The 15,387-nt window shown below is 41.9% G+C and overlaps 1 protein-coding gene across 4 annotated transcripts in view; it reads left to right on the forward strand.

Moving 5' to 3' along the window:
* Positions 1 to 15,387, forward strand: part of TFDP2 (transcription factor Dp-2) — a 52,625-nt gene that overhangs the window by 1,380 nt on the left and 35,858 nt on the right. For 2 of the 4 annotated variants that reach the window (XM_053951312.1, XM_053951316.1), the window contains exon 2: positions 12,558 to 12,651. In XM_053951312.1, coding sequence (XP_053807287.1) covers positions 12,610 to 12,651 — 42 coding nt within the window. In that variant the 5' untranslated portion in view covers positions 12,558 to 12,609. Of the gene's footprint in view, positions 1 to 1,209; positions 1,423 to 7,393; positions 7,457 to 12,557; positions 12,652 to 15,387 lie in introns of those variants that run through there. The other 2 variants (XM_053951314.1, XM_053951315.1) reach the window with 2 other exon arrangements.

Consider the following 15,387-nt stretch of genomic DNA (forward strand, 5'->3'; position numbering starts at 1 on the left):
GTGAAGGGGACAGGATCAATAATATGTCTTTCTAGAGCATTTAAAATTTGTAATGCAAAAAAACCAGAAGCTTACCATGGGATCTAAAGCACATAAATAATGTTTGTGTCCCCATAAACCTTGTTCTGCTCAGCTTGCTCAGTGGCATTAAGCTGCGTTTGTGTTAGAGAAATATGCAAAATGGGTAACTGCACGCCTGGATATGTGCCTGGCTGCACTCAAGAAAGACTGAACAAGTGTTGCATCGTTGCGTTGAATGGAACTAGTGCCGAATTTTTTTTTTTTGCTCCCAGGAGTGCTTTCTATTAATATGGTCTCTGTAATAATATGTAACCCTGCTTCGTTGAAACAGTTTTTTTACAGCGTTAAGGTAATGTTGAGATCAAACACTTAAGGCTTTTCCAAGGCGCCGAGCTGGGCCTGGCTTTTGGCGGCTGCGGGGCGGGTCCCGGGTCTCGCAGGGCGGAGGTGCGAGGGCGCGGTCGCTGCTCCCCGGCCCCGCCGCCGCTTTGTTGGCCCGGGAGCCTTTGTTCGCGGGGGGAACACGGAGCTGGGCCCCGGCGCGGTGCACAGGCGGCCCTGGCCTCGTTCTGCCGCCGGCTCCCGCACCGAGGACCGGACGTTCCTGTAGCGCCCGCGACGCCGCGCCCGCGGCGGGGCTGAACTTTGCATCCCGGGACGCAGCCCCACCAACTCCTCGCAGATAAGCGGCACGGCCGGCGGCCGCAGCCAGCGCGGCGCCGCGCGCTGTGTGTAAATACAGGCCCATATATATTTATGTATTTGTGTATTTATACACTTCGTACCCCTCGCAGCACCTGGGCGCCGCTGGGACAGGTGCGGCCGCCTGGAGCGGTCGCGGGGATCGAACCCGTGGCCTGACAACGGCCGGCGCGCGCCGCGGGGGAGAGGCGGCGGCAGCGGGTCCCGGGCGGTCCCGGGCGGCCACGCCCTTCCGCCCCGCCCCCCCGGCCCCGGCCTCGCGGATTGGCTGGCGGTGTGTGTACACACACGGACCCGGGCCAATGGCGCGGGGAGGGCGCCTGACGTCACGCGGCGCGGCAGCCAATGGGCGCTCCCGGCCGGCAGACGCCGCCAAGCTTGTGCGGGGGAGCAGGACCGGGTAGCGCTCGGCGCGGGGCGGGCGCGGGGGGGCGGCGGGGCCGGGCCGGGCCGGGGGCGCTGCGGGCGCTGCTGCCGCCACGCACCGGGGGCCGCCGGGGGGTCCCGGCTCCGGGGCCTCCTCGCCAGCGGCGAGTGCGCGGCGCCGGCCCGGCCGAGAGGCGTCGTCGGCGCGACTGGATCGCTCCTTGCCGCGGCGGCTGCCAAGGGACCGTCGCCGTCTCGTCGCCTCAGCGTCGCTGTCTGGGCCCAGCCCGCGCTGCCGCCCGCCTTACCTTTCGTCCCTGGCCGGGCCTGCGGGTGAGCGGGGAGCGGGGGGCGGGTGTCGGGGGCTGTGGGGGGGAAGGACAGCTCCTTTCTTCAGCGATCAGCGGCCGCCGCCCCCTGTGCCCCGGGCAGCGAGGTCCCGCCGGCCCTGCCGCCCCCTCCCCGGTGCCGCCGGGCAGCGCGGTCTCGCCCCACCTCGTCCCCCCCGGTGCCTCACGCCGGGCGGGCGCCCCGGGAGGGTGGGAGCCGGGGCCCGACACCTGCGGGCGGGCCCGGGCGGCGGTGACAGCCGGGGCGCCTCCTCCATTGTGGGGAGCGCTGGCGCGGCGGGGCTGGGCCGCGCCGGGGCTGTGCGGGCTGCGGAGCGAGCGGCGGCCCGGCCCCGGCCCCGGCCCCGGCTCCGGAGCGGGAAGGCACCGGCCGAGCTCCCGGCCCTGCTCAGTGGTGCCTCAACTTCTTGGGGCGGTTCTCACCCGCGGGTCTTATCGGGAGAGGGTCAGTCCGGCACAACAACAACAAAACTTCCCTGCCTGCCTCTTCCTGGGAGTTACAGGCCTGCCCGGGCTTCCAGCTGTAAAGGGCTCAGCGGCAGAGGTGCACCCAGTGTAAACACCGTCTTTTGGAACTGAGAATACAAACAATAGGAGGAAAATACGGAATAAGCAAACTTCCTTGAAATGTGGAAGAAAACCGCAAATGAGAGCGTGCTCCCTCATTGAGTAAAGGGAGGATGCCGAGCTGCGTATCACAGCTTATGCGGTTCTCCTCTGGAGAAAGGACTTCGGGTTTCATTTTCTCTGTAAATTCTTGATTTGACAGAGAAAATCAATGGTTTTAATTGATATGCTATAGTATGCTGGGTAAATATTTTTTACAAATTATTTCTTGGTCAGTTTTCATAATTCTGAAAGCAGTTCAATTATTTCTTTTTTGTCTCTTCATTAATATGGCTCACAGTGACTTTTTTTTCAACTACTATCACTGATGTAGCTTAATTATGTTGACAAAAGATAGTAAAATGTTGGAGGTTGTGTGGTGCTGTAACAAATTGCAACTTGCTACAATCTTTGATTCAAAAATAATGTTATGCTGGTAAAAATGGATGCTGATAAAAAAGAAATTAATAAATTTTCTCTATTCCTTTACCCTTCCCAAATTAACTTCAGTTCTTTTGATTATACATACACAAAAAATACACCAAAAAGTGTGGCAAAGACTGAGAGGACCAGTGTTACAGGGCAAATGCAGAACTGTGTTTCACAGCCCATATTTATGCCAATGCTGTGTATACTCACCGGTGTTTTTTACGCAGTGAAGTATTGAATTTCAGGAACTTCTGTTCAAACTAATGTGTGGGGTGTTAAATATAGCACTTTGAAAAAACCATGGAGGAGTAAGGAGAAATTTGCATTATAGAAAAGAAAAGACTTGGCAGGAGAGGTGGTCAAGAGGAAAAAAAAGTCAAGTTTTCTTTTGAAAAGTTTCTTACTGTGAATTGAGTCTAGTGCCTCTAGAAGAGGACAGAGTAACAGGTCAAATTATTTACTTCTATAGTAGGGGAAAAAATAAAATTATTAAATATTAATAAGATTGTCTCATGGGTAAATTTAAGAGTGATCTTATATTACTGTCAAATTATTTGGCTTTCTTTTAACCACTTCCTCTTTGAACAAAAATCACTACTGCAGCAAAGCAAAAAAAAGACTTGTACTACCGTAATAGAATTAATTTTATAGAAAACACACCAGTGAGAGGAATGCTCTCAATTGCTGCAGAGGGCTCTGACTGGTGGCCTTTACAAAGTGGGAAGGTACAGTTTTCAGAACAGCATCTTGGCAGCAACTCTCCCGTGTAAAAGGCACAGGCCAAGCAACCCAGCTGGTTGCAACCAAGCAACCCAGCTGGGCAGCAGCAGTGCTGTTCTGCAGGGGATGTCAGTTGTACAAGAGAATTCCTTATCTCTGTCTACTCTTGTCTGTGTTGGACAGTACTGTACCTCTGGTGCATCTGGACACACTTCCTGAGCAGTTGTGAGTACCCTCCCAGTGAAGATCTTTCAGTAGCTTTGGCTAAAATTGTTAAAGGTTTAGTGCAGAAACAGGGACCAAAATTCCAGCATTACACCCTCTTCAAGGGTGTATGATGTTACTTGGTTTAGAGGTGCAGACCTTGTCACTGTGCCTTTGGAAGCTGAATGTGAATCTCTAAATGCAGTATAAAGTAGTGACTTGCATGGTATGGGGGGGAAGCAGCCCATCCTATGTAGAGAGAAATATTTGAATTTCTGCATCCTAATTTGGAGCAGAATGAGTTCTAGTTACAGCCAGTCTAATTCAGTTCTTAGAATTGCATTTCTTCTGGTGTGCTACCTTAAGATAATGTTCTTAGGGCTGTCTCTAATAAGGGATAATTTCTTAAATTGTTTACTTTTGCATTTTTTGAGTGTAATGGTATAATACTTTCTCCACTACCTTTCCAATTACATTCACCGTACGTGACTCTTAATGAACCAACAGTGAATCTTAAAATAAGGAAAATCAGCTGTCTGTTCTGCTGCAAGGAAATACACCTACATATTTTTTTTGTGCATAAAGCCAAGAAACCACTGGAATCAGATGGGTTTGTCACAAAACTTGAGGTATTAGGTGAAAAACAATCCCAGTGTCTTGGTGTGGTAATAGTGCACATACCATGGTGGAGCTGAGGGCACAAATGCCTGTGCTGGGATCTGAGAAACCAGGGATATGCAAGGAAATATTGTAAAAGGTGCATGTGTGGTAGGGAGTGAGAGTTTTCTAAGAACTTCCTGGGTTGATTCTTCATGTATGTTTTGTAACATCCAGTATTTGAATGAAATGAATTTTTTTTTCCCCATTATTTGATTTGTAGACTATGACTCTTCTGCAAGGATCTGAGGCAGTAGTAAGTGATCTTACTTTTGTGGTTTCATTAAAGGAACTCCTTTGCTTCTTGGTCTGATGTCCTGTGTGCAGTGGTAGTTTCCAATAAAGGGCTTTACAGACTGTTCAGATTTACTTTTATGCTTTTCAATATTTAAAGCATAAAAATCAATCTAAGCAAGTCAAACTGCAAGCCTACAATAGCTTGGTTTGCAAGACCATTATAATGGAACTGTAACAAGCTTTGTAGACTATCATACTTCTGGTGAAATACAGAACAATAATTAAATGAAAAAAGATGATGTTTGAAAATAATTTGAGGTCCTGTTGAAGAAACTCTTTGCCTTTCAGAACATGGTTTGCAAAATCCACTGCCTAATGTGAAGTCATTTTTGAGGATATTTGTCTTTACTGAAACCTAAAGTAACTTCTAGATTTTTTTGGTACTGACTTGGTGGAAAATAATGCTTTAGCCAGCTCACATCCAGTATTGGCTGTCACTATGGAGCCTGGAACCCAGCTGGGAAAAGATGAGTGTTTGGTTTTGTTAGTGTGCTTGGTTGTGAACTGCAGCAATTCAGGTGTTGGCAGCAATTCTGACTTGACAATGTTTAAAAGAGAAGACAAATTGATTTTTGGTAACTTCCCAAATAATCTAAGCACAAATGGGGTTTGTTTAGAGGTATCTTTGAAGGCATTGTCCAGAATTGTCACAGCACTGGGATCTTCCTGGTTTACAGTCTGTAGGATATTTGACTGACATGAACAGCCAGGTTTTTCACAAAACTTAACCTGCTCTTAGTTAACATGACCTGTAGAAATCATCCACTTTATAAAGGTGATGTTGTTTTGACTGGTTGTGTGTTATTTCAGTCAGTGGATGTGCCCTGACCACCAGGTTTTACAGAAGCAATGGTCAGAGAAAGCAGTGATGGTAGCTGAGACTGTGCTTCTGTTCCTCAATTCTTTGCTAACAGTGAATGGAGCAAACCATGTCCAAACCATGGAATTTTTGTTACCACCTATAGACCAAAATCCATCTGTGAATGTAATTCTGGTCTTGCAGCTCAATTTACTTTTTCCTGTGGAGCTTAGAGTGTGCTCCTCTGTTTGGCAAGGCAGGTTTCTCCTGTTCCATCAGGTTCCTGCTGCTGCCAGATTTGTGTTGGTTTGGGTGGGAATAGCAAATGATTCAGTTGTGGCTTACAACCTCTTTAGTACTTTTGTTCAATGGAGTCCCTCACTGACCTCTCTTGGGTGACTATAACATCTGACTGGGTATATGGGAAGCTTAACCTGATAGGAATTCATAATCCATTTACCCATGGATGGTGTACATAAATGTGTTCTGTGTGAATAGGGGACCATTTTCATTTACTGTTTTCTTATTGCAGATTTCAGGGAAAAAAAGAAAAATAAGGGTCAGAAAGAAATTAGCAGGTTGCAACAGGTACCCACTGTCTTTAAGGCTGTGAACTTTTAGTTGTATAGAGGAATTCTTCAACTTGGTAGCAGCTATTTGTGGGAATTAAAGCAGATATATCAGTAGCTGCTCATTAAGGCTTGTGAATGCCAATGCATTGACATAGTAAAAGTCACTTGTGAACTGTAATGGTCATCCAAGAATATATGGTGGTAACATGACCAGTAATTATGGATGAGATTAGAAACTGCAAGTGAAAGTGAGCTTATGTCCTCGGAGTGAAATAAGAAACCTGTGTGTGCATGAGCTCTCCATTTCTTGGAAGGAAGGACTTAGGTAACTTCCTTTTGTTATAAACTTGACCTTGAGATTTGAGGAATGTGGAAATATATTTCTGTTCTCTTAAAGGTGCAGTCGGGTTATTGTAAACTTCAGTTTATTTAAAATTCAACTTACAATTGCAAATACATTCAAACATTTTTTTAGATCAGTAACTTCATACATACAACTGATACAATTTCAAGCTGTGTATTGATTTGGTATAACAGCAGACTTCTGCTCTCTGTCAAAAGCAAATTAGTAATCCTGCTTCTTGCTGTATAAGAAATAGAGGAATCTGGAGACAAAAATATCCCCCTTCTTAATGTATTTTTGAAGCATGCACACACCCCAGTGAATTCTTCAAAAGCATATGGTAGTCTTCATATGAACAAACCATATCCAACCTTTTGTCACATTTCAATCCATAAGTAAATTTTGAGGGATCATGAATGCTTTTTTTCAGAAGTGGAATCATGGCATGGCTCTGAAAACCAGACAGAACTGGTGAGTCAGTGGTGAGTCTGAGGGTTGGTCCTGTCCTGTGCACAGGCCGAGGTGGCCCTTGCAGCTGGCAGGGGTCACAGCATGTGGAGAACTTTCTTCTACCCCCTGTCAGCCCCAGAGTTGGAATTCTGACAATATTAGAACTGAACTGGCTCACTGAGGGGATCAGGTAGGAATGGGAGCTGGTGAGAGTGTGCAGCATTGGGAAGGGGTGAAAAGGGGAAGAAGTGGATAAAAGTGGAAGATCCCTTGTAGCAATCTTAGCAGGGGTGGGATCTCAGAGCCATGTAATGTATTTACACGAACTGTGCCCTTCAGGTAATGTTGTGTGCTGTAATCAGTATTCATGAGCTTTTTCATCACCATAAAAATCCTCTTTTGCCTTTGTACCAATTTATAATTAACGAAGTATGAAATTTTTGTAACCTTTAACCTTTGGTGAATACTGCCATAATCTTGAACCCATGCAAGAGTAGAGTTAAATAATGGCATTAAACTAGAGCAAAGCTTCTAGCAAACTATAAGGAAAATGGAAGAAATAGCTACCAAGTCTTCATAATCAAGTTTTTTGTTGCCATATAACTTGGTGATCTTTAATTAAATGCAAATGTAAAATTATCTTCAGTTCACTGGATGCTAAGATCCTTCCAGCTGTGAAGTGTAGCCAAAAGTATATCTCAACAGTGTGGTTAAACATTTCCATATATTTGTCAATATGCTGATAATTCTGGAATTTTTTAAATCTCAAAACTTACAAAACTGGATTAAGATGTAGAGCATTCTCTGATCTATCATACCGTGTATGTGCTGATGTTAGGAAGAAGCTGGTGTGAAGTCTCAGTAGACAGAAAGATGCTGTTTTCAGCTGGGCCTGGTTGAAAGAGGAGCCAGTGTATTCTTGGCAGACCATCTTACCAAGGTATTTTACAGTCATCACATAGATCACTAAATTTTTTTCAAATGTCAATCCTTTGTGAAAATGAAATTTCTTCAGGCAAAAATGTGTTTGTGAAAATACAGTGTGCTGTTTACTCTGAAAGGAAGTTGTACCTTCTTACTACTGAAGCAGCAGACTCCTAATGTTGTGCCTGTGTAGTAGTCAGCTATGGGCTAGAAACCCAGTGAGAGAACAAAATATAAGCTTATAGAATTGATTGTCTACTTAAAAAAACCCTGCAGCTAAATTTCTGTTAATTCCAAATTTATCTTGATAGTGATAAAAGTTGTCTGTAAATCTCAAAAAGCCATTTCAGACCATGCTTTAAGTGCTGCATGAACATTAACCACTGTGCTGATGTCAGGCCCTATGTACTCTATCTTGCATGACAGTAAGCTGGTTTGGGGAATTAAAAGAGCCTTCAAAGGTTCAATTGCTTGGGAATTATTCCACATGTTTAATGTAAAGTTCTCCTTATTTGGACAATAAGAGACATGCTTCACCCCACTGATTTTGAAAGAAGCCATGAGTGCTGCCCCTGTTCTTAGACATGTAGTTTACTGCTGGTGCTGGCATTGAGCATGGCTAGGAACATGCCTAAGAAACCGAGTCCCTTGAGAGAAGGAGCATCCAGGTCCAGGTTGCTGGAACTGGAGACTCAGCACTGTCAGGACTGGGCAAGCAGCAGAACTTGAGGGTCAGCACTGCAGTGAAATGAATGGAGACTTTGAGCACTTTCAGCTAGGAGAGAGTTTGAATCCAGGTTTGGATTTTCTTCCTATTTTATGTGTTCTTCTCACTCAGACCTGCCTTCATCACTGGGATTCAGGATATTCAGCAGCCTCCATCACACAGTGCTTTTTCTAGTCATGTTTACATGTACAGTCATATAATATGTACATTGGTAGTAAATAATAGGTACATCAGTGAGTAAATACAACAAATAGTGAGAGTAATTAGGATATAACATTTGGGATCCACTCCAATTCAAGTAGTGAATTGGATCCAATTCATTTGTTGCCTCAGTATTTGCTACATTAAGTCCTTGAGGGGACATTTGCTTTTAGCAAACCACACAGGTTGGTGGTTCTCCATCATGGAGCTGAAGTGCTACAGTTTATACTCATTGAACTTGCACAAATGCCTCCTCTGTTTTTCCAGGTTCTTTGTGCTGTGTAAACTTGAGTCATAATCACTGCTGTTGCCAGGAGGCGTCAGTCAATTTTTTCTGATGATACACTGGCATTTTGCTCCATCTTAACTACACTATGAGATCTTCACTTTCAATTTAGGTTCAGATAGTCTTATCTTTCATTTGGATCTAGATTTAAAGCAGTAATCCTCATTTCCTTTTTGTGTTGTATAGTTGGGAGAACTGTGCTTTGGATTTGCAGGCTGCAGCCTTTAAGTCAAGTAAAGGTGATTAAACAATGACACTTTTAAACTGAATACTCTTCTCAAATTATTTTATTTTGTTAAAAATTTGTGCTATCATTCAGTGGTCAAGTCACTTAGACTTGCTTTGTTCAGTCTCTCTAATCACCTTATCTGTCTGTCTACTTGAACTTTTTTGAAGGCATAGTTGCTCACAGTAAAGGCTGGAAAAATAAGTTGTGATATCTGCCAGATCTTTATCATACATGTCATGCTGAGAGTTCCTTTCAAAGGCTTCGAGCTACTTTCTAATGTTATTTTCAAAATAAAAATTACTGTGTGAGAGCTGAAGGTGGTGACTTATTTCCCATGCTGTGTATGTGACTTGTTCAATAAATATCTTGGTTGGCTTTTTTGAAGAACTTCACTAAGTGACAAGCTGGATGTTATATGGCATTTGTGTCTTGTTTTTTTTTTAATCTTATTTTTTTTTCAAAAATAAGTTAGATATTAAAACATGTTTTAAGAATAAGCTGGAGGAACACTTCCTGGGAGCAGGTGGATTTCTGATAAGTACTTAATAATTCTGAAATTTTACTGATCTGAAAACTTGAGACACGCTGAGGCAGCATATGTGTAACAGGTGGTCTAAGCCATGTAGATGCCTTGCATAAATCAGTGGTTTAAAACCGAGCCTGTACTTAGGAGTTAATAAGGAGTCTTTTTGATTAGGATTAATAAGGATTAATAAGGAGTCTTTTTGTTACTGCTGTCTTCTGAAATCAGTCTTGTAATAGTTAAAAGTTAGTACTATGGAGAGGGATATGAAGAGTATAAATTACTTCCTTGTGGAAAGGCTGGTGTTATACAGGTTTCTTCTTCTTGAAACTCATCACACTTTCCTCTTAGCTGACCCAATTACCTGGAATAATTTTCACTTTGCAATACTGCTTATCAGGTAAATGAGAAAAAACACTCCTTAGTGGTGATAGAAATCATTCTAGTATACTAAAATCTCTCTTTTTTTTACCTTTCATGTGTTCTGTAAAGACTTTTCATCATAACAATTTAGGTGATTGTCCAATAGTTGTCTTCATTTTTAGGTATTTAGTACTGATGTAATATTACATGAATGGCACTTTCTGTTGGGAACTGGACTCTTGCACTGAAGAGGATCTTGGCATGGTGCTGGTCTAGGTGAGGGTGTGAAGGACTGATAAAATTTTAGAAGAGAAACCAGGGTAAGTTTGGTAAAGCAGAGAACAGACTGTTATGTTGTCTTACAGGGGTAATTTAAAAATAAGACTTTGGACAATAGAAAATAAACATAAGAAGGAATGCAATGTTATTCTGCAGATGACTGCTTTCTGTTTTGCACTGTTCGTTGCACTGCGATTCAGCTTCAGAATCACCAAAACTTCAGAATAGATCTGGCTTTTAACTTGTAGTTGGAATAGGTACAGATAAAACTCCTGTACTGTTTTGCTGTAACTAGAGCTTGATTATCAGGGCTGTTGTGAATTTAATGCTCAAACTGGCTTTTTAATATCAATGGCATAAGTGATTTGAAAATATGCTCTAAAGCTACAACTCAGTGTTTACAAAGTCAGACAGTTTGGCTCCTTGTAGAGTACAATATATGACCAAAAGGCAAATTTATGGGAGTGGATTATAAACCGAGGCTTAGCTTATGAAGGGACAAATGTAGTTCAGAAAAAAGCAATCTTTGAGTCTCATGTGCTCTGGGCTCTGTCTTTATGCAGCTTCATTTCAGTAGAAACCAGCTAAAGAAGAAAAAAGGTTGAGTTTTATGTTTTTCTGTCTGCGTGGTGCAAGCACATGCAGCAACTGGGAATGAAGAAAATCTCCATTTTGAGGCCATCTGTGTCGGTTCTTTTGTCTTAACCTGACAAGAGGTCATGGCAGATGGTGGGGTCACAAAGTCTGGCTTCTTGGGCTTGACAAAATGTGTTCATAAAGCTGGAAGAATCCCAACTGTTCTTACTGGCTGAAGAGCGTTGTGGCAAAGGACTGTAATACTTTATGGACAATACCTTCTGGATCATTAAGCTTGACAGCAAATAACTTGTCAAAGATGAACCTAGTATGCTTATCTGTAAATGAGTTAAAACTGCTCAGCAATTATGTTCTTAACTACATTTTATTTGAGTAAATTACTTGTAAAGCCTCTTAAAGAAAGAGAGGGAGATCAGACTGCAATGTGAATTTTGGCCAGAGCTCCAGATGATGGATTTGGAGAGTTCATCTGCAAGGGTCAGAAATTTTGAAAAAGAACAGGCACCAAAGATCATAATTTTCAGATGCATTGCAAGGATTCAGTATTTGCTCCTTGCCATGACCTCTGTAGCTTTATGGCTACAGGTTTCAGGGTTACTACCAGATCCAGTAGCTCCTTCCCCCAGGGTGGGAATAGATACCTCTTTGTAGTAAGTTCTCTGAAGCCAGAGAAAAATTTGTATTATTTTCTTGGATGTTCTGTGGTGAAACTAAAATGTCCAAGTTTTCACAGGAGAATGTCTTAGTAGAATTGTGTGGCATTCACATGCTGGACTAACTGCTTAATTATGGCTGCAATAAAGGGAGGCACCAAGGAAGATAAGTACAACTCAGTCAACAGGAAGTGGAGGACACCTCTAAGTTGAGTGAAATGGTTTTCCTCTAACAGTTTAATTGATATGATGTCTGAATAAACCAAGAAATGTGTAGAAACAGCCTAAAATTTAAAATTCTCCTGGGTTATCCAAAACTACTAAAGCAGTGATGGGATGGGATGTGATGGTAGAGTTCCTCATTAGTGCACACACTACTGAAAAACTCCTGGCACATAGGTTAAAATACAGAGGAAATGGCACGAATTGCACCCTACTTTTGTAGCTCTTGAGTTCTGCTGTAAATGGTCATGAGTCTTCTTTGATAAGTAGTTTAGGTATCTTCCTAATTTTACTGAATTGATTCCATGCTTCAAAATGTGAATATTTCTCTCTCTCTTATTCATCCAAATGCAATTCAAATGTCTTTTGTAGTCCATTTTTAAACTACAAGTAATACTTATAAAGTACTTTTCAAGGTACCTAAATGCTTTGTCAAGTTAATTCTACCTGTAAAATGGTTTGTGCTGACAACATTGATTTGTAACTTTTCTTCTGTTTTCTGTAAGGCTTCTGGAAGCTTTCATTTAAAAAAATAAGTCACTTTAAGCTACTTTTTGGTATACCAAAATTTTTGTCTTTTCCTGGAATTCTAATACTATAATTCTAACTACACAGTTTTAATAAAAAAGCATGAAACTATTTAAAAGATGAGTTAGAGGTGAATTGTTTTTTCTTGCATGTTTCCTAAAAATTCGGAATGTTTTCTGTATATGTACATTTCATTAAAAGCCTTCTCTGTTGTTGGCTAAAGAGACAGTGGAAAGAAGTAATTGACTTCCATTTTTAAAGCCAATCTGCATTACATGGAAAAATTGCATGGTTTTAATTACAAAAGTTTAGTAATGATATAACATGGTTTGCTAGCACATTAATGTAGTCAGGCCTTTATGTAAGTTGGGCCTTTATATATGGGATTTAATGTCTGCCTGTTCCAAGCAATTAACATTTTTAGTATATCTGCAGAACCTGACTGTTGTGGTGATTATTTTATCAGAAGCTTGGATTTCAACTAAGATACTTCATTAACTGTCTTACAGGATGTTCATTTTAAAGATTCTGTGAAGATGAAAAGGGATATCTTATGGCTTTATGAAATATAAAGCAATACTGTCTGACATGACGGCAAAAAATGTAAGTATAACTCTTCAACATGTATAACTTTTCCTATTGGCATTCTGCCAGTCACTGCTGACTTTCAGAATTGTGTGGACAAATATAAGAAATCAATCACAAAGACCTTCAAATTCAGAAATCTTATCTGATTTTTGTATATATATGTATGTATATGTATGTATATATGTATGTATATTGTATGTATATGATTTTGTACCACAAATAAGTACCCCATCATCTTCTGCAGTATTTTGATAAATTTATCCTGGTTAAAATATCTTTAAGCATGTGCAGTTTTCTCAGCTGTGGGTCAGATTGATAACTGAGGCAATGTTTTATGCTGTTTTCATATTGCTCCATTCAGGTCCCTTCCAACTTGAGATATTCTGTGATTCTTTGATTTCTCTAACATTTCTTCAAACTTGTGTGAAAGCTGCACATTTTGTTGAATCTTCTCACCTTTGCATGTCTGTAAAATCCTTCTACTGAGTCTGAGTCTCAGATCTCAAGAAAAAATAGGAAGACTGCATATTATTTGGCTACTGTTGGTTCACTCTTGGTTTCTAGAAGGCTGAAGGCCTTCTCGTTCCTTTACTTGCTCATTACCCAGCCTGTAGCGGTGTCTCAGGGCTCTATATTTGACTCCTCTATCCCAAGTTCTGAGGAAGCTTATGAAATGTCTTAATATCCTGACCTTAATTTTCTGCCTAATTAGCTGTGCTTCCTGAGGTACACAGCTTGTACAGAGAACAGTGCTGATTAATCCTGGTGATCAGTGAATTGAGTATGACTTTGGGCCCTGGGCAATTTGCCTGTTGACTGCCTTTGACAGGGCATCCTGCATTCTAGTTAAATCTGAGTGGGTTTAGGAACCAACATCACCAAAGAAGTGCCCCACAATGAAAGTGCAGGTAGCCTAGGATTGTGCTCTGTTCAGTAACTGCAAAAGCTTTTGTGCATATTGGGTTGGGTTAGATTGGTGCCAATTATTTGGTAGTTTGGTTAAATTAATTCTCAAGTATTGGAAATTTCTGTTGGCTTTATTCATAGCTTCATTTGGTGTGTAGTTCCAGGCTTTGAGGTGTCTTACATCTCACTTTTTGATTCAAGCTTACCAAGACATAAAGTAAACTGATGTGTATATTCAAAGCCCTTTGCTTATTATTTCATAGGTCATATTCAACTCTAGTACAAATGAGTAATTCTACTGATGTATGTGGGACAGCTGCACAAATCCAGGTCATTTGTGGCTTTGACCATTTGTTTGATGCAGTCAAAGGATAAATACCAATCCCCATAAAATCCATGGAGTGCTGTGTAATAGTCATAGAGTGGCACGGGTTGGAAGGGATTTCAGGAGGCCATGTACTCTGGTGTTTTGTGTAAAGCTCTTTGACACTGGAGCCCAGTTGCTTGGTGCTTTGTTCAGGGCTCCATCAGGGCTTTGGGTTTTGAAAATCTCTGAGGACAGACGTGACATTCACTCTGGGTAACCTACTCTTGTTCTGAATATAGAAATAAAATTATGTTGTTTACTTCAGCGCAATGCTGTGGTTACTTTAGAGAAGAAATATTTTATTGGTATGCACGCTTTGAAATTTTGCATGTCAAAATCATGCAAACCTAGTCAGATACCTAATATTTATGTTTTGTTTTTTTTTTTTTAAATCAGCTACTGTGGTACAGGTGAATGTAGGACTCAGTTTTCATGTTTACCTGTTTATGTAGTGGTCATATGCTTCGTGTCATTGGTAGCACTTCTTAGGGTTTAACCAACCTTGGTTACTCAGAATTGCTCTGGTTACTCAGAACAGTGTCAGCCCTGGTGTTTCCTGGTGCTGTTAGAAGGCCACAATGCTTCTGAATTTTCAGAGTTGCAGGGTTTAGATTCTGTATATGCCTGGGGATTTCTGCAGCTCAAAACCTGTTCCAAATGTAAGGTTAGTATTTGTTAGTGTCAGAAATGGTTTAGTGATCTGCAGAGTGAGTTGAGGGAGAGAGCTTCCTTGTGAGAGTACTTCCATCGTTCTCCTTTATGCTGAAGCATCAAGGAAAGGAAATTTTAAAGTACTGGAATTTGGGCATCTTCCAGGATACTCTTGAAGGGCACGTGTCTTCTGTGCACAGCAGGAAGCTGCCACCTCTGCATTCTGCAATCACTGCCTCCCAGCTGGGCATGTCTGTGGTCCTGCTGCATCACAGCCCCGTGCAGTGAGCTGGGGCTGGAATAGCTTTCCACCTTGCAAGAAGCTCTGTTGAACAACCTTCTGTCCAAGGCAGCTTGTGCTTCAGGCATGTGCCAGAATGTTCCTGTAGATTGAATATGTGTGTAAGATGGAAAGCCTTCCCCATTGCTGTTTTTCCTTCCTAACTCTTAAGTGTGTGGTGGGAAAATTATCCAGGCTGAGCTCACTGCTCCTTTTCTTTAAACACAGGACCCTTTCTGGTATCTGTTTGTAGGTAATTTGACCTTCCTTAGAAAACTAATCCGACCAAAGAAGCTATGAATAATAAAATGTTGAATAAAAGTTACAGGTTCTCTTGGAAAAGAGATGTTTATGTGCTTACCATATACATTGTACCCAGATGTAATTCAAATCACTCTGTTCAACTGGGTTATTTCATTCTTTACTTAGATGAGAAAATGTGGTTTTTTCCTTGCCTGTTTTGTATCTCCTTTCCCATTGGTCCTTCAGGTAAAAAGACACCAAAACAGTATTAACAAATGGAGGAAAAAAAAGAGCAAATACTCAT

Source organism: Vidua chalybeata, chromosome 10 (assembly GCF_026979565.1).
Source record: "Vidua chalybeata isolate OUT-0048 chromosome 10, bVidCha1 merged haplotype, whole genome shotgun sequence".
Classification (NCBI taxonomy): Eukaryota; Metazoa; Chordata; class Aves; order Passeriformes; family Viduidae; genus Vidua; species Vidua chalybeata.